General features: G+C 41.2%; 2 protein-coding genes across 2 annotated transcripts in view; one reads left to right on the forward strand and one right to left on the reverse strand.

Moving 5' to 3' along the window:
• PIGN (phosphatidylinositol glycan anchor biosynthesis class N) overlaps nucleotides 1–14,846 on the reverse strand; it is a 111,267-nt gene extending 96,421 nt beyond the window's left edge. Inside the window, exon 1 of the mRNA XM_030041907.2 lies at nucleotides 14,752–14,846. The gene's annotated coding sequence lies outside the window, so the exon portion shown is untranslated. The remainder of the gene's footprint in view (nucleotides 1–14,751) is intronic.
• Nucleotides 14,847–15,005: 159 nt separating this feature from the next.
• The window catches only part of RELCH (RAB11 binding and LisH domain, coiled-coil and HEAT repeat containing), an 86,607-nt gene continuing 74,528 nt past the window's right edge, over nucleotides 15,006–27,084 (forward strand). Inside the window, 2 exon segments of the mRNA XM_041118301.1 lie at nucleotides 15,006–15,343; nucleotides 15,345–15,738. Coding sequence (XP_040974235.1) covers nucleotides 15,227–15,343; nucleotides 15,345–15,738 — 511 coding nt within the window. The 5' untranslated portion in view covers nucleotides 15,006–15,226.

Here is a 27,084-nt window from a genome sequence, read left to right on the forward strand (position 1 = left end):
AGATATTCAATTACCTATGTAAATACACACCTCTCTCTAAAAGAAACTCTTTGTTTCAGAATCTAGTCAGTGCTTCTAAATGACAATATATAAGTTTATCTTGCTATTTACAGAATTCCAGTAGCTGGACAGACACAGGCAGCCACCACACGGTAAGACTGTAATTCTTACAAAATAAAGAAAAAAGACTTCACTACCACATAACCTTAACTCTGATCAAAACTCTGAAAGATATTTTTAAATAAAAATTCTAAAGGGCCAGGGAAAACAGAAAAAAACCCCACATACTAAAAAAAAATTTTGAAAGTTAATATATATTATTACTTACTAATGCAAGGAAAATTCAGATCTGTATGCAACTTAACCATAACTTCCAATTCCACCCATTTTCCCTACCGAAACACAGATGCAACAACTCCAGTCCTAATCAGAAACATTAATATAGTAATTTCTCATTTTTGAGATTTGGAGAGAAAACCACATAACAAGATCAAGATAACTAAATACAACATTTCAAAGAGACACATAGTAGTCTCACTTAAGTGATCAAACAAAAATTTTTCATTAATCAGGAACTTATGTGCTTCTGTGTCTACAAGTGAGATTCCAAGAGAGACTTGGAATATTTGTAAATATCAGTTTGTTTATTTTTTATTTTTAAGTACTCAGGGTTCCTGCATGAATTTAAATACATGAAACCACAGTCACAGAAATACCATTAAGTTGAACGCCAGACCTCATTTTATTCAATCAGTTTTATTTTCCATAGGGTTTTTTCTTTTGATATAGTTGTGTTTGATAAGAGAATCCAAACTATTCATGCCTTAAACTGATGAGACTAAACACCCTAATAAACAAAGCAGTTACTTCAATCAGATACTTGCTGTTGTATACTCCCAGTGCTACAGTTCTATAGCTTAACATATTCTAAGTTCTTCTAATTAAAGTATTAGTAACCTAATTGTTTTCAGCACTACCTATTTCTTTTTGCTTTAACTCTCCCCAGGCCTGAGCCCTTGCTTGCAGCAGAGTGCAATCAACACAATTCAGATTGAATGCTGTCTTAGACTATAGTGATCTACAGAATTAATTAAAACAAACAAACAAACATACTGTCTTTTGCAACCACAGTTTGACTACATTACACTGTTCATCTGGGCACAACACATCCAACTGCTCATCACCATCAGAAGGTTTCAAGACAGGCAGCTCCCAAAGAACCTCCTTCTGCCTCTAGCTTAGCTTACGTTGCTCCTTTAATGCATGACTTGGTGCGTCACCACTGTGACATACCACTGTGAAGAGCATCCTATCCTCAGGCTTACAAATACTTTCCCACAGGTATAAAGTGTTTGGAAAGCTCCTAACTGCATCTCAGTTGAATGCCAGAATGGCACTTGGTGCTCTTTCCTAAGAGCAGTCTTGCTTTCAAACTACTAAGCAATTCAGCAAGGTGTTGCAAACGAGCACTCATCTGTGGTTAGAGAAGGCTCCAACTCAACGAACAAAGTTTAAATACAGTCAACAGCAATTCTACAGAACCAGTGACCTTCTACACCTTTTCATCTTGACCAAGTTACAACTCAACTTGGTCATTGCAAGCCCAAAGTGCCTGAAGTTCATTTAAGACAGCTGATATGCGAAATACATCCTCTTCAAACATCCAAAGTATCACGGAAGAACAAAATGTTTCCAGTAACTAGTTTTCAATGGAAAAGGAAGTTCTTTATCACTGCCTGGGTTTCTCTGGGACTTCCAAACCAAAGCATCCATTCTACCCCTGTAGGACAAACGCCCAAGACTAGGCTTTTTTGGGCCCAACTTTCCACAGGTTCATTCCCATCTCGGTTTCAGCTCCTCTCAACACATGCTGTGCCACTTGGAGCACACCCCCATTTCTTCTCAGCCCATGATACTGATACCTATTTGACTGTCAAGAAGGGTGAAAGACAAGCAAGCAGGCACAAGGATAACATTTCTTGTAGAGATCCTCTTCTCTAACAGCTGAATGGGGCAGGCAGGAAAGATCTGACAAAGGAGAGCAATGAGACTGTATCAGAAAAGAATGACCGTGCACATTAGTCCTCTCAAAGGGAGACAGTGCTCAGGGGAAGGGCAAAGTTTGGGTCCTTGAATGCAGACTTAAGTTTCTGTTTTCACCCATGATACAGAAACATTAGTTTGCCTAAAAGGTATGGCAAGATGAATGAAAATGGGCAAGTTAATTTCCAGAAAGCTTCTCCTAGAGACTGAAGACAGCCAGAGGGATCCCCCAGGCACACTGCCTGTGACAGACGCTGCAACCACTATATGTACAGACCAGGTTCTGAGCCACCCTACGGCAGACAAAATGGTAACCAAGATAACACATTCAGTCATTCATATTCACTGAATTACAAAATTACTTATCAGAGACCTGACAAATACATCTGGAAACAAACAGGTTCAGATATTAATGAAGTATTCCCTGTCAAAGAAATGCCTTCACTAGCCCCTCTGAATTTAAAGGCACTACAGTCTAAGACAGACATGGGTGGAAGACAGTTGAACAACAGGCTGAAATGGCCCCTTCCCATATAAAAACCAGTTTGAGAAAGAGCTTGTCTAAGTGATCCATTGCTGTGCAGAAACAGGTGTTGGCTGATACTGGTGCATTTCTTGGCTGAATTGCTACCAACTGGTACAGCACAGAGTTCTTTTAACTAAAAAAAGGCGGCACAACAGGAAGTCAAAAAAATCAAAAAGAGCATCAGAGGTACCATTCAGAAGTCTTCTTCAGTTTGCACCTACACTGGTAAGAAAAATGAGGGTGCTTTATCTCTCCTAGGAAGAGAGATAAAGCAGTCACCCCAGCTACAATCTAAGTTAAGGCCAACAGAGCTGACAAGGCCAGACTACCAGCATTTCACTATCAACATTTAATTGTACACTTCCAGATTTCAGGTGTCAAAATATATGTCCTGCAAATTGGAGGACAACCCTCTTCCCTAATTAGGAATGCCAACGTCACTTGAATTCACATTTGCAGGTATTGGAGCTCCTTAAATCTAGAATGGGCTACCACCTTTCATTGTGCCATGCAACAAGATAGTTTTGTCCATCCATTTCTAGCTACTTGATATGAAGAGTCATTAGTTCAATGGATGCCAAGGCAACAGAGACAAAACATCTCTTCTTGGAGCAGCCATCCATCCCCCGGAACCCTAGTATTAAAAGTTGATTTACCATGGATCACTGAACCTTGAACGGTAAATCATCAAGGAAGACAGTGAAGGTAAAAGACAGAGGGACCTCTGGGATTTGTGAATGGACCTCCATAGAAAAGGAGGATTAATGCTAAGCAACATTTGTGCTGTGTAATTGCAGCTGCAAGCATTCGTGGCACGAACAGAAGAAAAAGATTAATATCTCTCACTTCAAGTATAAATTGGATACTTGTGGTCATCCCTCCTCCATTGCACTCTTGCATGAGGGGCCATCACTATGGAGAGGGAAAGTTAATATTTATCTTGAAAATATCCTTTTCCTTACAAGATCTGGACACAATCTTCATGAGTCAGAAAAAGAAGATTTAGTGAAAACCTCAGTGTAGATCTCCTGGCACATCTGGCTTTTTTCTGCCTATGATATGCTCTAGCATTACACCTTTTTTCCCCCACCCATTTCCAAGAGCAGTGGAATCATCAGTTGATCTGTGTTCTCAAAGATGCAATGCAAGGTCTCAGACTGCAAGTCCAAAGAGGGATGTCACTTAACAGTCAGCCTCCACACCACCAGTGCAGGATCAGCTGGAACCAGTTGACAGCACCTCTAAATTTGAAAATGCACTGATCTTCACTCATCTGAGTCTTCTGCCATACAGAGATGTCTTCCACCCCTCTTTTCTTCCCCCTTTGTGCTTTTGCATCACCATTTGACAGGGTGGTTCGAAAGCCAGTCTGAACCTGCAGATCCAATGTGGGAACCAGAGGCTGAACAGGATCTCATAGGCGTTCTGACGGGCCTGTTGGCATCAGCAGGAGCTGCAAATGGAAGCATCAGTATCAAACTCCTTGGTGCCCAGCAGCCTTCTGGCACGCTTTTCTGACTGAGAAGAGGAGAGAGTAGCTAACCCAGTAAAATCTGGGTGCTCAGCCATCCCTCAAATCTGTAGTGTCTACTCTCATGCCTTCTGGGCACAGAGAAAGCACAGCTAGCACTGTATATGTATCTGCCCTAGCAGGAAACATGCTTTTCTATATACTAGTTCTCTGTATCTCACATGAGAGATACAGAAATGAAATCCAGCTTCTATAGGATACCACACAAAGGAAAATAGAGTCCTTTAGTTTTCTTCTCCCCCTCTGTTACAGAGGTCATCATGAGCAAATTTCTCTGTAGAGCCTGGTGCTTGATAGTTCAAGGCAGAAACCTTGCTAGGCATGCTAAAAGGAAGAAATAACAAGGATAAAAGGAAAAATGTGGATTAAACTCTAGCTTATAAGAACAAGCAAAAGCCACAGACTGTCAAGAGAAGAAAAACAGAAATGTATTAAACACGCACAGCCCTTTTCATTTTGGAGGACAAGGAGCCAGACCTATTTATTACTAGTGCAAAAATGTCTCTGCCCTCAGGTGCCTAGCCATCCAAAAAGTGGATAAACAAACTGTCACTTGGAAATATATCTTACATCTTTCTGTCAAGAAAACTTAAGCCAAGGATATCTCAGCATTTTTGTGTCCTCTGATACCTTCCCAGGCAATCCCTTAGCAAGTGACTTAGTGCACTACCTCCCACAGTCCTTACCTTCACAAAGCAACATGCCATCTTTGCCCAAATCCTGACTGTATTATTCTACTTAATTCTGTTAAGCAATTGCCTATCACACCAAGAGAAGAGAAAGAAGCTTCTAACCTTGTAGATAACAGAGGAGCATGTTGCAACCTATTTGCCACATGCCATTTCTTACTGTCCATCCAAACATATCACTTGTTGTAATACAGTTCAGACAGCCAATTCACCTCCCTACAGACTCAGCCCAACTAGTAAGCTATGTATCAGACTCAGATTCATTATTTTCTTTCTATATTTTTTCCTTCTGTCATTGCCTCCTAAACTAAATACAGAGCCAATACTGATACTGTCCAACCTCCAGTATGTCAGAATTTAAGCTATCCCAGTAAGATATTTCTTGTTCCAACAATTTGGAGCCAACAACACAAAGCTGGCATGGATTCTTAAATAAAGACCATTTTTGGATCCTTAACAGAAAAGTACTAAAGATCCACCAAGCTACTCACTGCCTGTTAAATATGAGTTGTCCACATGAACAGAGCAAGTAGAAAATTAGCACTGCCCTGGCTACGGCAGGGGCTTCAGCAGACTTCAGAGCTTCTCACTTTATTGGATGTTGTACACAAGCAGAGAAAAGAGTGAGCAAATGCAGGGGAGCAATCATTCCGACAGACAACAAGGCAGAACCATCAGATACCTTTCTTAAAGTCTAGGAGATTAAAGAAAGAAAAGCAGCAAGGACCTCCTGACCACAATTTATTATTTTTCCAGAATAAAGTGATTCACACGTATTAGAGAAGGGTTTTTTGGTTGGTTTGGTTTTGGTCTTTTTTGGGGGTTGTTTTTTTTTTTTTTTTTTCCCCCAGAATCCTCATACGGGAAGTTCAGCTGATGGCAGATGGGATGAAGAGACCCTCTCTTTCTTTGTACTAGCACCTATCAAAACAATACAAAAAAATCCTGCTATTAGCTGTGAGTTCCTCCATGTCAGTGCGAGGACTAAAACACCCAGACTGTGACAGTGGCAGGGGAGCAAGTCAGCTGCAATGAGCCACTGAAGCCCAACCATCAGAGACAAGAAGCAGGCAGTTTATTTCACATGAGCTTTTCCCTCTCTTCAAGTTGATCTATAACTTGCTGACAAGACTTCCCCCCCCCCTCTTTTTTTGACTCATGCCACAGAAGCTACATCCACAGCCCCAAGCTGGATCAGGTTCCTCAGTGCTTAACAGGAGGGCTGACATAATTAAGTGCAGCCCTCATTTTCCCGAAGTAATCTACATCTAAGCTGCATTCCTCTGAAGTTATAATCTCTCACCACTATTTATGAGGCAAAGAAAACTGTACTTGTACCACAATACAATATAGTTCTTCATGAGAAATGTAACATTTCCCTTCTATATTTTTCATTCTTCACATAAGCAATAAAACATACAGAAAATACTACACGGAATATGCCCCATTGGCAGGAATATTTTTTTAAGGATAATAAAGTGTCAAGACAGGGAGCTCAAGATAAATTAGTTATTTCTTTTAGAGGGACCATGCTTCACTAATACTGTCAAGTCTGTTGGTTAAGATGAAGAAAATCCATTGGAAATGTATTTTCAATAAGCATCAATGGCCTTGCTAAGTATCTTTTACAGAAAAAAGAAATAAGACAGGAATGTCTGCAATGTTTCTGGCTGACGAATACATTTTTCAACTAAACAGTGTTGTGCATTTTGTAATTTAAACTGTCAAAGTAGTGACTGTACAATTTGTCCGTACATAAAAAATGATCCTTTTGCTTAGGGCAGGGGAGCAAAGTGGAAGTCGTGTGGTCTAACTGACAGTATTTTGCATGGTATGGCAGTTAAACGTCATCTAAGATGGTACTAGCAGTCCCTACCCTATTCTTTTACTAATTTAGATTTTTAAAGAGTTACACTAGTCAAGAAATGCAATCAAGTCATTCCTGCTGTCACAGCACATACACCTATTGACTGCATAAAATAATTTATACAAGAGAATATATACAAGAATATACTTGCCAGCCAGTCTCAGAGTAACTCTCTCTCATATCTTTACATCCTACTTAAGAAACCCAAAATCCTCATCTTGACTTCATCATATAATCATACTATGAATAGGAGTGGGATAGTGATACAGTCCCTTTTCCTCCTTTCCAAAATTTCATTCTCTTTCTCTATGGAGGCATAACATGCTCTGCCAGACAATGCAACTGCAACTACAGTATTTCCACTTGCTCTTGCACTGAAGTGGCTTTTGTAATTCAAACCATCTGTTTAAAATTATTTAATGTTCAACATCTTCACTGAGCATTTTAGGGATTATAACAACAAATGACATCTGGTTTAAATTTTAAATGTGGTTCAGTAAAGCACATCCAAAGCTGAGGCAAAGAGCTCAAAGAATATTTAATTTTCTTTTTAACATCACTTGATAATCAAAATTACTCCGCCTGCCTAGAAAAGTCTCTTTTGCCAAAACTTTTCAAGCATAAATTTAACTATGGCCTGCAAGGCGCCAATAAAACATCAAGTGTCCTAATACTTGAACGTACTGCAAATCAGTTACCCCAATGCCAGCCTACGCAATTTTCTCTGAATTATCCTGTAAACATGGGAAATCATATCCCTAATCTCCCAGGCACAAAAACATACTTGAGAACAACACTGACAACAGGACAGCATTGACAAATATAACAAGGGTACTTCTTTTAGAAATGATGACCGCTTTGAGCCATGAAAGAGAAAACAAGGGCATCACCCTTTGGTAACACTTGTTAGCCAAGTGGAGAAAAAAAAAAGAAAAGTAGAAATTCAGCATTACATCTGCTCAGTATGCAGGCAGCTAGAAATTCAGAACTCAGAAAAAGCAAAACCCAACAACAGTAAACCCCAAGTGGTTTTGCTGCAAATCAGCTATTTCACTGGGCAGAAGCATTTGGGGGGGGGCTATGCCTGTTTTCAGGAGGTATTTGCAAATCCTCTTGGCTATTTCTTGATTTCTGAGTCATTCAACAATACTCTATCAGCAAGTCTTCTTCAAGCACTACTGTTCTACAGCTTAACATGATATTTTCATCTCAATATGGATTATTTAGTTCTTTTTGTGCTGCCAAGTGTGTTGCATTACTCAGATTTCTCTATTCTTGCAAAAATTAAGGATTTTTTTCTATCATTGTTTTTTCTTGCCCTGTTTGGAGATCTTGTAGATAGATTTTTTCATATTACCAGTTTCATGGGATACTTCTGGGGAAAGAATGTCAGCCCGAGAGTGTCTAACAGAACCCAGCCCACCAACTTCCACAGCTGCTATGGTCAAGAGGCAAGTGGCACTTAAAAGAATGCAAAAGCATGGAAGGCAGCTTGCCACAGCAATCTTGCTGTCTCATCGGAGCCCTCCCTGACAAACGAAAGCTGAAAGCCCCCTGAGATGTTTTTAAAGAAATTGCATTAAAGCTATGCAATAAAGCATGTGCACCAATACAAGCAACACAGTTCTTCCCTTTAGCAATAAAAGGGACAAGGGTCAAACTCTTCAAAGTCATACAACAAACAATAACATAGAGCACTCAGGGAAAGGGATGGAAAAAGAACTTTCAGCTGCATTGAGCTTTACAAAACCAGCTTGCAAATGTATTCTGTATACACACAGAGGAGAAAACAGCCTTTGACAAACAAACAAACAGTGCTTAAAGTATGTTCCATAGAAGCTAGTATGAATAAGGTTTAAACAAGCCGACAGAAGTTGTTTATCTTAAGTCACATTTTCTTATCAATATCAACCATTACAAATAAACAGGAATTATGTCAGATAGTAACAAGTCAATCTGTTGAATCTTGCACATAAGCCTCTGAATGCCAACTGGCCAATAGCTTCAGTTTGAAGGCAAAAAAGGACTACAAGACAACCTTCTAAACATACAGTAATAATTTTCAATAAAATTTCAAAATTTCAAAATAAATTTCAATAAAATAACTTTCAGTAAAAGGAATACATAAGTCAAATAATCAATTTGTAGGGTCCCACCCTTCCAAAAGCGTTTTTCTAAAAAAAGGACTTCCAAGCTTTTGAGTTCAAAAGTACTACTTAATTATGCGAGCCAGTTGAATATAATGTATAACTGAATACTATTCAGTTGGCTAGCATAATTGATATTTCATACACCTTTACATACCAAACTTCAGTTCACAGCAAAGTTGACAGAGATAGAGGTAAAAGTCTCCCACCGAGAACAAAAACTCTCTTAAAGCCTGAGGTGAACACACACAAGGAAAGCAATCCAAATGGGAGATGCATCACGCGACACAATTCACCGATGAGCGCGGCTGAGAAGAGCAACCCGTGAGCCCCAGGGCAGCGATGGCCGGTGCCCTCCCGGGACAGGGACACCCGCCGCCCCGGCGGCAGGCGGGCGCTCTCCAGGGTCCTGCACCGCTCCCGGCCCCCACGCAGCCGATCGTCTTCACGGTGCGACCCAGTACTCGGCACCATCAGAGACCAAATCCCGGGGAAATCCCACCCTGAAAACGTGCCGCCAGGAAGTATTGCTTCGTCATAAAGAAATAAGCACAAGGGAAAAAAATTCTCGAATTCCTTCACTCACCAAATGAAACAAACTACTGGAAAAAAAAATTGCAATAGCCAACTTGTAAAGTGCAGAAAAACACTAAAAGGATGGATTATATTACCTTCAAGAGAGCATCAAAGTTCTCAGCTAGCAATGTAAGTATATACAGTATTTGTCCAAGGATACTTTGAGGTGCAGTAAGAAATCTTTATGCAAAGGAGTCAGCTCCTCTTTAACTCTTCCACTAGCAGCCATAGTTGCAAGGTGTTCACATAGAAAGCACTTTCCTAAGCGTGCATAAGACAAAAAACCCACTCAGATTATCAGTTACTGCAGCCTGAAATACTGACATTCACTTTAGAATAAAGTTCTTTTTGCTCCAACAGCAATCTCTACTAACAGAATAATTAACATTCGTTAACATTTACGATATATCAACTTGTAAACACCCTCTGCTGAAACCCCGTGAGCCTACGTTTGTTTTTAAGACAAAGCCAAGCCACTTCTCATTTCTGTAAGACACCTTTATTTTTCAGCTGCTGACTGACTCTAGTAATTAACAGAGCCAGGAAATGATTCCTGGAAACAATCAGTATTCTGCCTCTTTGCAATATGGGGCATTGGTGATTTAAAATGAAAGCTCCCCACCACTGAAACTTTTTTGGCAAAAAAATGGCAATAGCTTCATTGTAGAAAAAAAGCTCAGAGAGCAAGACAAAAGCTGTTGGGAGTCCCAGAAACCTGGAAAACACAGATGGGCAACATCTCTCCAGTTCTCCTATTACATCTTCCCCCCAAAGATGGAGAATCATTTGTAGTTTCCTGATCTCTCTGCTGGCAAAAGAGGGGAGCAATACAACACAGATAGGTAGAAGACTCCAAAGAGATGATAATTACTATTATGAGACAGACATTAAATACAGTTTCATGTCAAGAACATGAAGGCAAAGTCTACCTATCTTAGTATCTGCTCTCAGAAAGGACACAACCAGCTAGTTTTGAGATGACAGAAAAAGTCTATTATTCACTTCTGTGTAGCAGTTATTCACCTGTACCCTACCATCTGCAGAAACTTGCTTGTAATTAAAAGCAAGTTTGAGGTCTTCACAGTCACAAATACTGCAAGGAAAGCAAAGCCAGTACAGCTGCAGAGAGTTGTCCTGTCCTCCTCTGCTCCTGCCCACTTATTCCCATGCCAAACCTCTTCCTTGGGCTGGCACAGCCATCTGTACAACTGTATAGTCAAGCAGACTGGAGAATGAGTTCAACTGAAAATAACCTCAAGGAAAAAAAAGGGAAGGAAGAGTAAAGATAACTTTGCTGTAGTTTAGTTCCCCAGTCTAATTCCCAAAACAAACCTCTGTGTTGGCACCATCTGCCAACTGCATCTCCTCCCAGCAACAGTGCTAACTCAGCATGTTCAAAGCATGAACTCAGACTCCTACTTTGTTCTCCAAAGCCTGCATCTCACACTAGTTGTATTCCTTTTATTAACACCATAGTTTATTGCATGACCTCCTCCACAGGCCATCTCGAATCTCTCTTACCCTATTTCCCCTTATATTTGAACATGACTGAAGAACAGCAGCCAGTATAAGGAAAATATAAGGGGTTTTTTTGCAAAACTGTGCAAATACTAAATTGAAGAGGAGTAAGGTGAAGCAGGCAACCCTCAAAAGCACAGAGCAGCAGCATGGAATCAGCACAGCAACATCTCTGCAAGCTGGCCCATGCTTCTGCACTGATAGGAATAAATAAGATCTTTTCAATGTCAAGCCTTAATTGTCTTGACCTCCACAAAGCTTCAATACAAGACACTTACATTTGGGCCAAAACAACTTTTCATTTGAATTTAGTACCTTTAGACCTCATAACTCAAGAATGACTTTATAATGATCATTTTCATACTTCACTTCAGCGTACTGTTTCCCTTCCCCATCTACACTGTCCTTCACCATGGTGCAGCATGCTAAGGCATACCACCTTAGAGTGGTCTGTTACCCTCTAGAGCAGCTTTCTTTGCAGCCTACACTTCCAGACAACACACTGCATCGTCCAGACTAGGGAGAACAAAGCCCAAGCAATTCAATACTTTAGTGTTTGTGGTGTCATAAAAGGTCATATCTTTTATTCCCAAATTATGTCTCCTCACTCAACTGTAACAGCATTTTTTCCCATCTATTCATTCTCACAAAAACATAATACACACATCACGAAGCTTGAACAAGTTTTCTAAATCACTCCTTAGGCTCTGAGTGTGTTTGCTCACTGTATTTTTGATGGTAGGCTTCCAAATATCCACTGTTCACCGTAATGCTTCAGAACAACACTTTTAGAGGTAGAAAAACACAGCCAAACTTTGATTCAAAGGGATTTGGGGCTTTGTTTTGTTTAATTCAGGTCCTCATCTGACTTCATGGGACGTTATCACATTTTTGCTGAGGCTGAAAATACTTCCAAGAGCCCCTTCACACTGCTGTACTGCTTTTACTTCAAATCCCAATTTAAGAAAAACTTTCTAAAGTCAGTTTCTCTGGGTAAAGCTATGTCTGTACTTAACACACAAGTAACTGTTTACTACTGATACAATCTATTCTCATTAAAAAACGTGCCCTTAAAACTGATATATTTTCAGAGAAATGGCAGAGGTCTGTAAGCACAAACTACCAAATTATGAATCTCAACATGTGCGTTATTCAGCTCCTGCAGAACATCAAAATATTTTTGAGGTTAGAGTTTACAAAGCACTAACATTCAATTTTTAAGGTCTGAAGATAAACATAAAAATCGTAACTTCCATAAAGTTTCTTTTGAAAGGGAGTAAAAGTTAGTCTTAAATAAACATACATAGACAAAGATTCTTTCAGGTAGCTCAGTTTTAGAAGAAGAGTTAAGCAGAGTTGGCAGAACTCACAGATCTGCATTATTTTAAAGTAGAAATCAGATTTGATTCAGATTTGCCTCCATTACTTTGTTCGCCGTCTTGATTGGGAATCCAATCAGACGAAACAAAGCTACCCTACTTCACTGTAGGACTCACTAGGACACATTAATTCATACATTCCAAGTATTCAGCACATTTTTTTTTAAACCCTGTCTGTAGAAGCTGAAACAGAAAACCCCTTACAGCTTGACTTAAACTGTGCATTCACTCATTGTGAGAGCAGTTGACACTGTACTAGAGTAGCATGGAAAGAAACCATACTTTACACACACACGACCCCACCAAACAGCATAGAGGGAACCTGAAACTGGTCATACATTTAAGTTCATTAAACTTTGAAGCATTAGCTCAAGATTTAACACTTCTACCAAAATCAACACAGTAAAAGCAACGACTGATTTTTTTTTCCTACTTATTTTCCATCTCAAGAACTGCAAGTTTAAAAGTTCATGAAAAAACACGCATAGATGGAAAAAATTATTTATATAACACCACCTCCAAAAAACTCTGAAGATCTTTTTTTTTTTCTACAAGCCTCTTGTATTTTGGATACTTAGCTTGTCAGACCCATTTTTAGAAATCAAGCTGAGATGTATTTAGGTATGTCGTTCTTCAGATATAGAACTCAAGTCCTTCAAAAGTTAGAAGGAAACATTAATTCCAGTAAGAAACAACACAGCTTGATGAACAATCTGCCTTTCTCAGAATGACTAGCAAATAAATGAAGAGAAAAATAATTTGTAGCTACCTGTCTCAAGCAGACCTATATAATGCTTTGTTTCCAGAACTTACACATCTTTTTCCGCCTCACACGTCCTCCAAAGTGCTACACTTTCCTTACCAGGTTTTCTTCTCAGGTGTCTCAAAAAAACATCCCTTTGGTATACCACATAAGAAACTGTTTTGAAGCATATCGTTAAAAACAAACTTTTCTACCTACATTCTTCAGCTCTGGAATACACGTTTCAGCTGTATTAACTTTAGCCCAGCTAACCATAAATTATTTTGGAGCAACTGAGTAACATCTGTAAATGTTTAAGTTAGTTTCATAAACCCAAACAAATAGAAGAATACTTTTACATTATTTTAGGTGAGGAAGAGGGAAAAAAGTTAGTCCTTCCTGCAACCGCACACAGAAGTCGGCAGAAATCAGTCTCTTAAAAGAAAGATAGAATTTAGTGTTTGAACTACATCTGAACAGCTTCAAGGCACATGTAAACATCGCCGATCGCCACTAGAGGCTGCTACAGGACATCAGTAAGTTTTTCCCTCCATTTTAAGGGAAGCGGCACAACACCAGCGTATCAACTGTTATCACGTTTATACTTAACATGCTTTAACTCTCCAGAAAGGAAGGAAAAAGCACAAGATTTCTCTAAGGGTTACTAATTCCACCGGAGCACCAATAGTGAAATATTCTTATTTTTATTGTGGTCTGACTTGAATTTTAAAGCATTTTCGATATACCACCATTTTACTTTATGCTACAACCAGGTCACGCTCCACTACTTACTCTCGTTTTGTATATCGACAACATAAAACAGTGAGTTAGTAAAAAAATTCACAGTTTATTACAGGAGAGAATGTGAAATTGATCACACTATTCACAAATTTTTATGCAAATTAAAAACAGAAGGAAAGCACCGATCTTTTATAGCAGGATATGAATGGAACAGTTTGCAGTCACAGTACTTGACATTGCTTCTAGATCTCGGTATCACTGCAAAACGTTGCCACTATTTTATTACCAAGATTACAGCCGCAGTTAAGCAAGTAACTCCTAGTAAATCAGCTGTACACAAACAGAGCTCCTATTAGTGGGCATGGGACGTTATTGTCAAAGGAACAGAACACAAACCAACGCTGACCCTGTTGTGCATCATTTCTAGTGAGCTGAACTTCCTTCGGTAGCAAACACCACCTGTTGCTAACCTCCGGCTTCAATTCGAATTTCTTGCCAGGTAAGAAACAAGGTAAGAGACAAGGTAAGAGCTTCGCATCGTCTTTTTAAAATTGACTGCGTCGTACTTCCAGACGCACAACTTACTACCACCCATGCTTGCACGCTTCCCAGTTCAAGGCCTAGCAGGCACACCTGATGCCAGAGAACGGCTCAGGCCGCCCAAGCACCCGCCCGGACCGGGGGCCCCACACTGGCCCCCCCAACACAACCGGCACCGGGTCGGTCGACGGGTGCCTTGGGGCCCGGGCCCCAGCCCGGCCTCTGAAGCCGAGCCCCGCACCGCGCCCAGCGACGCCCTTAGGCCACAGACTGGGCGGCCGCCGCGAAGCCCCCAGACCGGCCAGAGCTCCCCGGAGACCGGGCGGGGCAGCCCTGTGCCCACCCCCTCAACCAGGGACCGGGACCCGGGCGACCGGCCCGGCGGCGGCAGCCTTCCTCCCCTTCCCTTTCCCCCCCGGGCAGCACTCCTGTGCGCACGCGCCACGACTCACTCCTCTCTCCGCCCGCCAGCCCCGGCAACTTCCGCTTCCGCCCGGCCGCTTCCGCCTGGTCGCCCCCGCTGCCCGGCCCCGCCCCCCGCCCAGGCGTGGCCCGTAAAGCCCCGCCCCCGGACAAAGGCCCCTCCCGCTCCTTCAGGCCCCGCCCTGAGCTGCCGCCCGTTTCCCGCGCGGAGGGGGCGGGCGCGCGGCCTCGGCGGGGGAAGGGTCCGGGCGTTGGGGCGCTGTTGGCCGGGGGAGCTCTCGCGAGAGTCGGGATCCGGAAGCGGTAGCGGGGCCGGTGGGAGGCGGCTGAGGAGGCAGCGGCGGCGGGAGGCAGCCGCTGTTGCCGCCGGCGGCAGCGCCCGCAGCAGCGAAGGGGGCTGGCAGCGGCCCCGGCCCCGCCAGGAGCGGCTGCGGCGGCGGCGGTTCCGCGCAGGCTTTGCCGAGGTAGCGCCTTGGCAGCCGTCGCGCCGTGTCGGGCTGTAAGATGGCGGCGGCGGGCGGGGGCAGCAGCGTGAACCCCTTCCTCAGCGACTCCGAGGAGGACGAGCCCGAGGAGTCCAGGCCCGGCGGCGGCAGCAGCAGCAGCAGCAACGAGCCGGGCGGGGCCGGCGTACCCGCAGCAGGAGGCGGCGGCGGCCGCGGGGAGCCCCGAGGAGCTGCCGGGTTTGCGTGCGGCGGCGCCGGGCGATGCCGGCGGCGGTGCGGGGGCGGGCGGCGGGGCCGGCGCGGGCCCCGGCGCGGGGGAGCCGCCGCGGGTGTCGATGGACGCGATAGCGGCGCAGCTTCTGCGGGACCAGTTCTTGCTGACGGCGCTGGAGCTGCACACGGAGCTGCTGGAGAGCGGCCGGGAGCTGCCCCGGCTCCGCGATTTCTTCTCCAACCCGGGCAACTTCGAGCGGCAGAGCGGCACGCCGCCCGCCGGCGGGGCCCTGGGCGGCCTGGGCGGCAGCGTGCTCGGGGGAGCAGGCGGCAGGGAGCCCGGCTCCGGCCAGCTCAGTAAGTGGCTCGGGGGGGGGGGCAGGAGGGGGCTCCGGGGAGCGGTGGCAGCCGCCGCTGGGCGCGGGGGGCCGGGCGGGGGTGCCTCACGGTGCGGCCCTTGCCGGTGCGTGGCGGTGGGGAAGAAGGGCGGGCGGGGGAGGGGGGGGGAAGGCGTTTTGGCATCGCCGCTTGTTTTCTGTTACCTGCGTGCGGGACGGGGGGAGGCTGTAGGAGCGGGGCGGCCGGGGGCTGAGAAGATGGGGCGCCAGGACCGACGTTACCCCCGTCCCGCTCGCGTACCTTGTCGAGCCTCGGTCTTCCTGTGAAGGTCACGCGTGTGCCAAACGTGGAAGAAATGTGACGGATGGAAATGTCAGCCTTAGTTTTTAGCTGTCTCGGGGTTTCTTGTGCCTTCTTCAGTGCCTGCTGTCAAGAGATAAGTCGTGTGCTGCTAGCAGAAAGAGTTGGGAGTTAAGCCGCGGCTGCTACACTTAAAAGTCTAAAAACTGTCAAAAACGGGGCGTCAGGAGCCAGCGTGTTATTTCTGCTGATGCATTGGAATGGCTAAGTCATCCAAGGATAGGTCTGAGTTTCACAGGTCATGCACAACTAATACAATGTTTCCTGCAATTAAGGCTGTTGTGTTTACCAAGCGCCTGCAGTCTTTGGCTAACCATTTTGGGATTTGGAGCTGGGTTAGTACAGCTTTTGGGAGAAAAAGTGGTGCAGATATTTGGATGGAAAATCATCACGTAGCTGGCCTCAAAAGCTTTTCAGTTTTAATGGTAGAGCAGATGGCTTAGAATAAAATTACTTGTGTGTCTTATCAATGTTACTGTCAAGAAATGTAGAGTTCTAAAAAGGAGGTAGCTTGTGGAAGTGGCTTTGAGGGAGAGAAGCTGCCCAGCCACCTGACTTTTGAGGACTTAATGAACTCATGGGAAGGTACTGAAATGAAAGGAGTTGTGGTTAGCAGACAGTTGAAAGACTTATTTATGTGTATGTGTATTCTAAGACACCTAAAGGCATTTTGTAAATAGTCCCATATTTTTGTTTGCTTTAAAAAAAAGTTTCTAATGTTGCAAAGATATGCAGTTAGACTTAAAAGTTGGAAATAACTGATAGTATCTAGGTATCTGGGATAATAGGAGACATCTAAACTTTCAACTTGTTATTGCTTTTCAATATCTTTTTTAATGCATGCTGTGTTGTTTGTGTTCTGGTTATCTTGTTTATGAATACTTAGAATTTCATACTTGGCTTTGTCTGGCTGAGAGCTTCAGTGTGGGCTTCTTCATTATAAGATTGGTGAATGATGGAAAAACTCATGCTTCAAGGCTTCGAACTGATATAAAATTTCTGTTTGATTAAAAGCAGCTTCCTCGGGGATTCCAGTCAATTCATCTGATTGATTAAACATTCTATTTTCTTTGTTAACATGTGTTGTTTCCAGTTATTGATAATGTACGTACTCCAGTAGAACTAGAAAAACAGCAGGCTGTGTTAAGTGTGGTGTTGTGCACACAAAAAAAATGACCTCTTGCAGTCCTAGACCAATGTACACTTGTATGAGAACATCTTAATGTTTATTATGCTGACCTGCTGAATGATAGATGGCAATGGGACATCACAATTAAAAAAAGGAGGGAGGAGGCAAGGGAGAGAGAGGAGGGGGGACTAAAACTTATTTTGGAGCACTTTAATAATACTGAGGTGTGCTAAAAATAAGCATCAGGCTAGACCTTAGGTTAAAGGTTAAGTGTGTTTTGAAATCTGATATCTATATCAGGTTAGAGTGCTTTTCAAAGGATTTTTTGGTCTCAACAATGATTCAAAAGCCAGTTCATATGAGTGACATTGAAAGGTGACAGATCCAGAACAATTAAAAAAAAAGTATTTTTGTATAGCTCAAGTAGATTTTTGAACTTATTGCCATCAGACTTTCTTGCAGTCTGGAGTCTAGCATTGAGCTAGCAATTGTGATAGTGCTGTTCAGCTGAATTCAGGTTAATGTCAACAAGAGCTGATAGTCTCATGCCTCCGAATTCATGCCAGTTTCCAAATTTTAAAAAATAGATTGCAGAAGGCTCTGATGGGCTGAAAATTATATGGTCTTTCCAAGAGTTCTTTTCACTTTCCTCTTAAGCATCTGGTATTATTGGATTTAGGTAGAGGTCTAAGCCACAGGTCAGATCCAGCAGTAAGTTTCAATAGTTTAGTAAGTTAGTAAAAAAGTTCAGTTTTGTTGAGAGGTCCCTTCTGTTGGGCCCGCATTTGTGGATCCTCACATGGAGACTTGCAGAGAATGTATGTGAGAGTAGTGCAGGTACCTTCTCTCTCTTTAACATGCCAAAAGGTATTTGAAAATAAACCAATGGTTTTCTTCATGGAAACTATTGATGTAGAAAGTAGTGGAGTTTGGCATGATTGGCATTTCAAGGTCACTTAAATTTTATGCTTCAGTGAAAAAAAGTTCTTAATGTGGTCAGATTAAAAAAAAAATTCTTTGTTTCTGTTGATACCTAAAGTCAGAATTTCCTCTCAGCACTAGCTTTGCACCTGCTCTTCCCTGCCCCCAAGTTAGATGAATTTCTATGGTTTTACACTGAGGTTTTTGATAATTTGAGTGGATGCAGAAAAAGCCTGACTAGCATTTCTTATTGAATGTGAAGTATGTTTGGAATGCTGCCTGAGGATTTCCACCAAGCAATGGAAGGCTTTCATACTGTGCATTCCTATACAGAATGGGAGAACTTCAGTGCAAGTGTTCATTGGCACTTCTCAGAATCCTTTTAGGCAAGCTAAACCATGAGTGCATGGTGGAATTTCTTTTGGTTTTTTCGGATCTTTCTCTTTATAGACTGCTATGAAGAGATTTTAATGAAGTATCATAGGATTTAAACAACTAGCATCATGTGGTCAGCTGGTGACTTAGAAGCTGTTTTGTCTTTGAACCATGCTTCAGAGCACTTGGTTACAAAAGCAAATGATAGTCAGATGACTAGGATTTCTTAGTTTTTTGCAAAAATACCCTTACATTTTCCAGTAGCAGTAATGTCACAGCTGCAAACAGAGATTAAGATATATTGTAATGAAAAATATGGAAATGTATATTGTGTCTAGCAACTTTGCTCTTCTAGTTTGAAGCAAATTCAGAAGGAGTCAACACTGTTCCTTTAGATGCACAGCACTTGTGTACAGTCATCCTTCATGTCCTGTATCTCTGCTAGATCTTCCCAAACTTCTATGACAGCTTCTTCCCTTGGCTTCAATAGCAGTAGCTCTACATCTGCTAGACCATTTTGATACCACTTTTCTAATGCTACTCATGTGAGTGGTATAGTTTGGAAGTCCCTCCTTCATACAGTATTCCAGTTCTTTTACAAGGCTTTGGTTAGCACCTACATATTAAATTTAAATTTGTGTTCCCTTCCCTATCATCCTTGCATAAGAAAGTACAGTACAAATTGAGACACTTGAAACTTAGAAATAAAACTGCGGCTCAAATGTCTCATGCCTGTTCCCAAACCTCAGATGTTTTCCCGTATATACATACGACCATAATTCAGCTTGAGCATAGTGGGTGAAGAAACTTTTTTGTTTTTTTAATGTGATTGATATGATGCCCTTCGATTGCTATGCTTGGGAAATGCTCTTTCCTGGAAGGAATGCAGCTTACACTGTTAGAACTAGCTTTAGTCTTAAAATTTGCCATTTATTTTTTCTTTATGGCTACAAAAGCTCAACATTCTCAAAAATTTTGATATAGCTTTAATGAAAATCATAAAGAAGGGGTTTGAGCATATATGTTATACTTATGTTTTTCAGCAGATAATTTGTTTCTAGTTATTTCCAAAGTGAAGTTGTTTATAACTTTCTGGGGACTTGATTCCAGTTATATTAAGCTAATCTGTGAGTACAAAAGTACAAAGTATTGCAACTGCTTCATAGTAAGGTCCTGGCTTTGTTTACGATTTGGGATTCTTTTTATTGTTTGTTTGTTTCAGATATTGTGCAGTATCTCTCTGTTTTGCTTATAGCCTTTGAAATTCAGATGCGTCCTACTGGAAAAAGCCATGTGGGAAGAGCGTATTGATTATGCTTTTGTGAGAAAGGGGTGTCTTGGTAACAGCTCTCAATCCTGAGTTACAGACATTGTGGCTGTGCAGGCCCTTGTCACGATCAGTGTTTCACCAGATTTTTGTTTTGTATGAATACATAGCAGAACAGGGCTACCTCAAAACAGTTCATTATGTCTCAGCTTAAAAGGCAGTCTAAATGAGATAGGAAACTGGGAAGAAGACAAATAACTTCTGTTGTTCTAATGACTAGTTCTTTGTTAGGTGTTTTGTTTTTGTCAGCTGAAGTATTTTGTTTGTTACCTTATGAAAGTAAGCAAAATACGTAGTCTTGTTGGCTACCTCTCCAGATGCTGTGAGGTGGAATGATGACTTGTGGGTGAGGCAGTGGTTTTACTACCTGATTTGGGAAAGGTGCTCCTCTTAGTAAGGACAGGATGGAAGGGTGCAGATAAATAGGTAATCAAAGCTGCTGGCATCAGCAGATGGAAGAGTCTGAATGTTGTCTCTTTAAAAGAAGTGCAGAAAACAGTTGAAGGAGTAACAAGTTTGTATGTAATGCTGAAGTAAAGGGAAGCCGAGTTCCCTGCAGACCTGCCAGAAACCAGTAATGCCTGGATGAAACCTGAGATTTCATAGTGCTCTGATATTGGCTTTACTGATAGAGAAGCCAGGTGAACTTTCTCCCATTGCAACTGCTTTAAAACCCCCCTCCATTTTACTGACACTGGTATTTCTGAGAAGTTTTCAGAGATGCACTTTATAGCTTAAGAGCTTCTTAGTTTAAGACTTCGGCAACTGTTGGGAGTTGTCAAAGGGGTGAAACCAGGTCTGCTGGAAGCTGTTTCTCATGGATGAGTGGATAATTTAAGCTTTGGCCGACATCCGTGTTGGGGAGATTTGGGATACAATGGTAGATAGTTAAGACAGGTTAGTCCACATAAGGGTATAACTACCCAAAGAAATAACAAGGTAAGGTAGCATGAGATAAGCATGACATTGATGGGCAAAGAAGGACAGACTAGCCACTAGTACTAGGCAGGCAAATACCAAGTTATCACTGAGTAGCAAGTGTATCCCATATGTTCCTGTTATAGTTTACATTGTAGTAACTTACTTGTGTGTTCTTGTTCTCTTAGGATGTTTACAGATATGCTAAGGGGAATTTAGCTGCTTTAGTCCTGACTTTGTTCTGTTCCTATGCCAGAATTACTGTTACTTTTCTATGTTGGCGAAGACAGAAGTGAACCTCTATATAATAGGCACTGTACCTTGTTTAGTTATGTGCGAGTTTAACCATGCCTTGGTTGAAAGCTCCAGCAAAGCGAGCAGGCTTTGTGCTGAAGCAGCACATGTTTCCTTCTGACAGTTTTGCTGTTAGGGAAAGGAGAGATTTTTGGGAGTGGTGGGGAGAGAAGGAAAGAAACAGCAGTAAGATTACCTAGAGCTTTGCATTTCAGAACCAGCCACTGGAAGCTTCTTTAAGATCCCCTGTACATAATTTCAATGCTGTATATCGAGTTTCCTGTAGCTTTTCTTCCTCTGAGAGTTATCTTTTTCTTGACTGAAGATGTGACTTTGTAAATTCTGTTCAGGTGAGGAAGTGCTTGCTGGAAATTTTATACAAGATTCATTACCTGATACAAAAAGATTTGTCTAATATTTGCGAGCAAGTCATGATCAAGTAGGTATTGATATCAGTTGTGTTGGAAGCTGATCTGCATGAAGTCCATCACCTCTGTTAATTTAAAATTTGTAAATACTGGACTTCTATGTTCTATAAACTCAGAATTACCGAAAATATGGGAAAAGAATATTTTTCAGGAAGTTCTTATACTTTCAAACTAAACTAAGATTTGTTACAAATTCTTAGTTAGGTAATTTATATATATATGGAACTATTTAAAGTATAGCATCAGAAGTCTCCTTCCTATCAGTATATAAAGATAAGTCACAAAACCTTATGCTGTTGTGTGTTCGAAGTTATAACTTTTATCTTCAATGTATTACTCGTATTTCATTTCCTAGTGTATTGTAAAGATGCAGGTTTGAGAAACCGAGTTGAATTCTCCTCTAGCATAGGCTAAAACAGAGTGATTCAGTAAAGGTTGTAGGCCTTGTATTTTTATTTATGATGCACATGTGTGAGACGTGGCACAAAGTATATTGAGTTTGTTGGACAAAAAGGTAAAAAAATTCTGTGATGATTTTTTTTTTTTGAAGATAGACCAAGCTGAAAAAGCCTTTGAGAAATACTGAACTCTTTCCCCCAGTGCACCATAGGGGAGAGGCAATTTACTTCCTCCCTTCCTGCAATATAATGCCGCATGATGGTGATGCAACTGATTACTTTGCTGTTGAATTGAAGGAAATATTGTTATGTAAAAACTCACAGAATAAGAATTTCTTATTTATATAACAAGTACTTTTTCATCTCGGTTTGATGTTGGAGGGGAGAGAGAGCTATCAGCTGTTTTGTCATTTGAGTAAGAGAACTCATGACAAAAATAATCACAGAATCACAGCATGGTTGAGGTGGGAAGGGACCTCTGGAGGTTGTCTGGTCCGGTCCCCCTGCTAAAGCAGCGCAACCTACAGCCAGTTGCTCAGGACCGTGTCCAGATGGCTTTTGAATATCTCCATGGACGGAGACTCCACAACCTCTTTGTGCAACCTGTGCCAGTGCTCAGTCACCCTCGCAGTAGAAAAAGTGTTTGCTGATGTTCAGAGGGAACCTCCTGCGTTTCAGTTTGTGCCCATTGCCTCTGGGCCAGTCCCTGGGCACCGCTGAGAAGAGCCTCGCTCCGTCCTCTTTGTACCCTGCCTTCAGGTATTTATACACATTCGTGAGATCCCCCGAGCCTGCTCTTCTCCAGGCCGAACAGCCCCAGCTCTCTCAGCCTCTCCTCATAGGAGAGATGCTTTGGTCTCTAGTTGCTAGTTTTTAATTTTTTTTTTACATATATTTTTTAAATTCTGCATAGATTCCATGTGGACACATGTTGTTAAAACTTAACTGGAAAATTTACTGCTGTCCTGAGATAAATGCAGAAATCTGGGAAAGGGGAACATACTAGAATTGAAATATGAAGAAAACTGAGAGAATACAATGCTTGAGAATCAAGATGGGTTATTATCTATACACTTTAAGTAGTTCCTCAGCAAAGACAGCCATTTAAGGACTATATTGATACAATTTTGCTTGATGTCAGAGAGTATAACAAAAAGCTGAGTTACTGCAGAGAATGGAAAAATCCTTGTAATGCAAGTTAATTGATACACTTGGGGAAATGCAGTGCTGCAACATCGAGCATATGGAGTTAATTTGGTGCTGTTGATGCTTTCTGACTTCTGCTGAAGCCAGCTAGGGTCTTGAGCTGGAAGAAGTACCTCCATGCCATGTTTCTCCCTTAGCTTTTTTGTTTTGGGAAGATCTGGTAGCTCAAGCACACTGCAGCACATATGTAGGGAGCCAGGCTGGGTTTGATGCTTTCCCCAAGGTCATATGCTCCTGGACTTCAGTGTTCACTGCAGCAACATTCAAATGGCTTTGTGCAGGGCTGGCTTAATTCTTTCAGACTCTACTAGTTTGGATGCTGCCTGAGACTGTCTATGCAATAAGCCCCCCATAAAAGCAGTATGTTGCTGGTACGGCTCTCCATGAGATCAGCTCGGGTGTATCTGTATCTTAACCCAATTCAGTGAGTGTGTGTTATTTGTGTGCTAGGGTGCAAGATCTATCTGTTTTCTACTTGTAATTTCATCTTTCTCATGAGCTTCTACTGTGTGCCTGTCATGGGAGCGAGGCTTACATCTTTTTACTGCAATGTGTCTGCAAAGTATTTGTTTCGCGTATCTGGTGATTGTTTTTTTTCTTTTCTGCTGTTCTTGGCCAACAAGCATAGGTTAGTTTTCTCCAAGTAGCTTTAGGGTTTTTACCCTCATGTACTTTCTATACCTTGTTCGTAGCTTGTTAGTAATATGAAATACATAAATGTATTGATCATCTGTTTTCAATCTGGTTTGGATTGCCCATCAGAGACTAGTATTATCTTATCATCTTGAATGACTGTTTTAGGTAATTTGTAAGTGGATTGCTCTGACAGCTTGAAAGTTCATTTTATTCTAGTAGCTTTACTTAACTTAGTTTCCTTTTCATTTAGTGATGGTCTGAGGAGTTCTTTTCAGAACATACCAACTTTGAAAATTCAGCAGGTCTGATTGAGTTAGAACATCTGGGAGAGAGCAAAACAGGCACTTGTAGTCACAAAACAAGGTTGATAGGTACTTACGATTTAGTGCCTGATGCAATTAATTACTTAAAGGCTCTTAGTTCCATCTCAGAGTTACCATAGCAATATGGAATGTGTTGATCTGGCAAAATTTACTCTGCAAGTTCAAATTGATTTAAAAAATTTATATATAAGTCTGTTTCTACCATAAAGGTTTTATGGTAGATCAGTTATCTGCTGCCATGGATTGAGTTTGCTTTGCTGGCTGATCCAGCATTGGTAAGCTTGGAACAAGTTGAAACATATCAGAAGTTTTAAATGCAGCAGCCATTTAAGGCTTCTCAAGGTAATATTGCTTCAGAGTTGTCTTGTGAAATTTGATAAGGCTTAAAGAAATTTGCAGTATATAAATAGTTTAATTCATTTATTCATATGTATTGCACAACGTATCTATTTCAGTTGCTCCATAATGCAGCCACAAATACAAACTGTGAATTGATGATCACTTGTTAAAGTGTTAATGATGTCTGATTCTTTCATTTAATGTAGAAGGGACTCCATTAAAGCCTTTCAGGTTTTTACGTTATTCCACGTCTTCTGTGAATGCTATCCCTCTTTCCAGTTGGTTTATTCACATACACATATGTGCAGGTCAGTACTAATATGGCGCTTAAGCATGTGCAGGTAAATATAAGAGCAAGTTTATTCTTTCTCCCAGATAGTCTCTGTCCCCAGTTTTCTTGGCTTCTGCTGTTCTGTGCCTGTGATACTGTGCAGGACAGCTGAAAATGCAAGTTATTCAAGGGCATGCTTTTCTAGACAAGTATCTCTAGAAGAGAGCAGGCCATCTGTTGCGTGGCCATAAGGGCTAGTTTACTCTAGGTCTTGAATATTTAAGGCAGGTAAAATACCTGGTTTGCTGACTTCTTTACCACCAACAGAAACAGATCTAAAATATATATTTATACACTCGCATTTCCTTAGGACTGAACTTCAACAGTTCTTTTATTGTACCTGTAGCACAGAGAAAAAAGTGGCAGACCTGAGTAGTTTCTAAGGAAACTTCGCCATCAGGATCTGTTATCAGAGTACTTGCTGGTTTGCCTGTATCTCTTTGAACTTAAAAATTAGGTTGGATGTCCTAAATGTAAAGATAAGCTGTACCCTATAAAATGTGTTGTACTGTTGTCCTTTCCAGACGTATATGAAGTTTTTTTTTTTCCAGCCTTTGATTTGCAGACCCCTTAAAGTTTCAGCTTTGATCTCCTTATGACATAATTTTCTTTTGGATGAAAAATTTTCCATCAGAGGTTCCTCTGTGCAAGAAGGTTGTATGTGTATATTGGGAGGAGGGACAACTTAACTTATAAGAATAGCACAACTCATCAGGAAAAGTATTTTAATATTTTTAGAAAAATATGTTTTTCTAAATTTACATGGAACTGTATTCTTCAGTCTCTTAAAGCTTGTCTTAGTAATAGTCCTTGGGTTGTAGGTTGAATAACATTGCAGAAGGGGGCTTTTTTTAGCTTCTCACTTTTCATAGATCTGAAAGAGTATCTCAGATTTAGAAAATTTTGCTTGAATTCTCTCACATACAACTGTAATTACATGGTTTTCTGACATTTATAATCCCCAGCTACTTTCATTGTATAGTTGTTCATAACATTTGGAGTCTAATTTACTGCCATATATTAAGATGTAGCATGTCTGTTGGTTGAATTATCATTTTCTTTTTTAATTCATAAGAAAATTAAACCTTGGCAATTCCCTATTTTAATAATTTTCTTCTACAAAACAAATATTCGATTTTCAGTTCAAGAACAAAGTACAGCTTATTTCTATTGCTGCAGAGAATTGCATCCTGGAGTCCTATTGGGTTTTTTTCTTTTCTAGTAATAGTCATCAGGATGGTGATGCTAAGGAATAATTTTTGATGGCCTCAGTCATTTGCTTGTGTAACTTTCAGTGTCTGTTTTTATTCAGGAGAAGCTAGAAGGCATTAACCTGAGGTGGTTTGTAAGTAGAGTTTTACCCAGGACTGAACTGAGGGGTCTTGTTAAGGTTTCTCCCAAGTGAAATCCTATGTAGTGAAAATTTAGTTTAGTGAAGGAAGTGGTTTTTTATCCAGTAAAATTACTTCTGGTGGATCCAAGTTGGTTGCGAGATACTTCCAACACCAGTGTTAAAACTTTTTAACTTTCTCTAAAGTAAAAAAGAAAAAAAGTAAAATAAAAAAAAATAGTCTGTGCTTCTGGAGCTCTTCTTGGATAAATATTGAGGATTCTCTATATAAGTCTTTGGTGTATCCAGTAGCATGAACAATGTTCCATAACAGTTTTTTCCAAGCCTGTGGTACGTTGCGTGTTCCTGTTTGGTAAGGCTCCAGTAAATGACAAGTAAAACTATATTGAACTATCAGGTATAATGTCTTCAAAGAGGGTTTTTTGTTTTCCTTTTTTAATGCAAAGTACTGGGTTTTCTTTCTTCTCCAAATAGTGATGTGTGAGGGTGGATTCCTGAAGAGTATAGATGATGGTTCTGTAATAGCACAATAGGCGTAAGTTATTATCCAGACTAATGGACTTTGGACTTCTATTATCTCCAAAAAGGTTGTATCCCCCTATGACACGTGTGAGCTGTCTGCCTACAGCTGTTTCTTCCTACATATAACTCATGTAAAGCCTGGCTTAGACTGGGAAAGATTTTGTCCAAGTATATGGAATATCCAGTGGAAAGCTGCTCTGATCTTGATTGGAAGGCTTCGCTTTGCACTGCATCTTGTTCCATATGGATGCTAATCAAAACCAAATTTCCAGTTATTTGTCTGATCAGTTTAAAATGTGGTTAGCCAGCTATTTTGCTCATCAGTTTAAAATAAGGCAACAGTCTTGTTTCAGGGTTACAGATACTTTTCAGTACAAGTGAACACTTAGAGTTGCAAAGTGAATTTGTCTTGTACAAGTGTAGTATCATTATTACTTCTTGAATTTCAAGGAAAAAGATGGAGTTCTTGGTCTTCATATGCTCTGACTGGTTAATTGTTAGTACAT

This window comes from Aquila chrysaetos, chromosome 18 (genome assembly GCF_900496995.4).
Source record: "Aquila chrysaetos chrysaetos chromosome 18, bAquChr1.4, whole genome shotgun sequence".
In the NCBI taxonomy this organism is placed as follows: Eukaryota; Metazoa; Chordata; class Aves; order Accipitriformes; family Accipitridae; genus Aquila; species Aquila chrysaetos.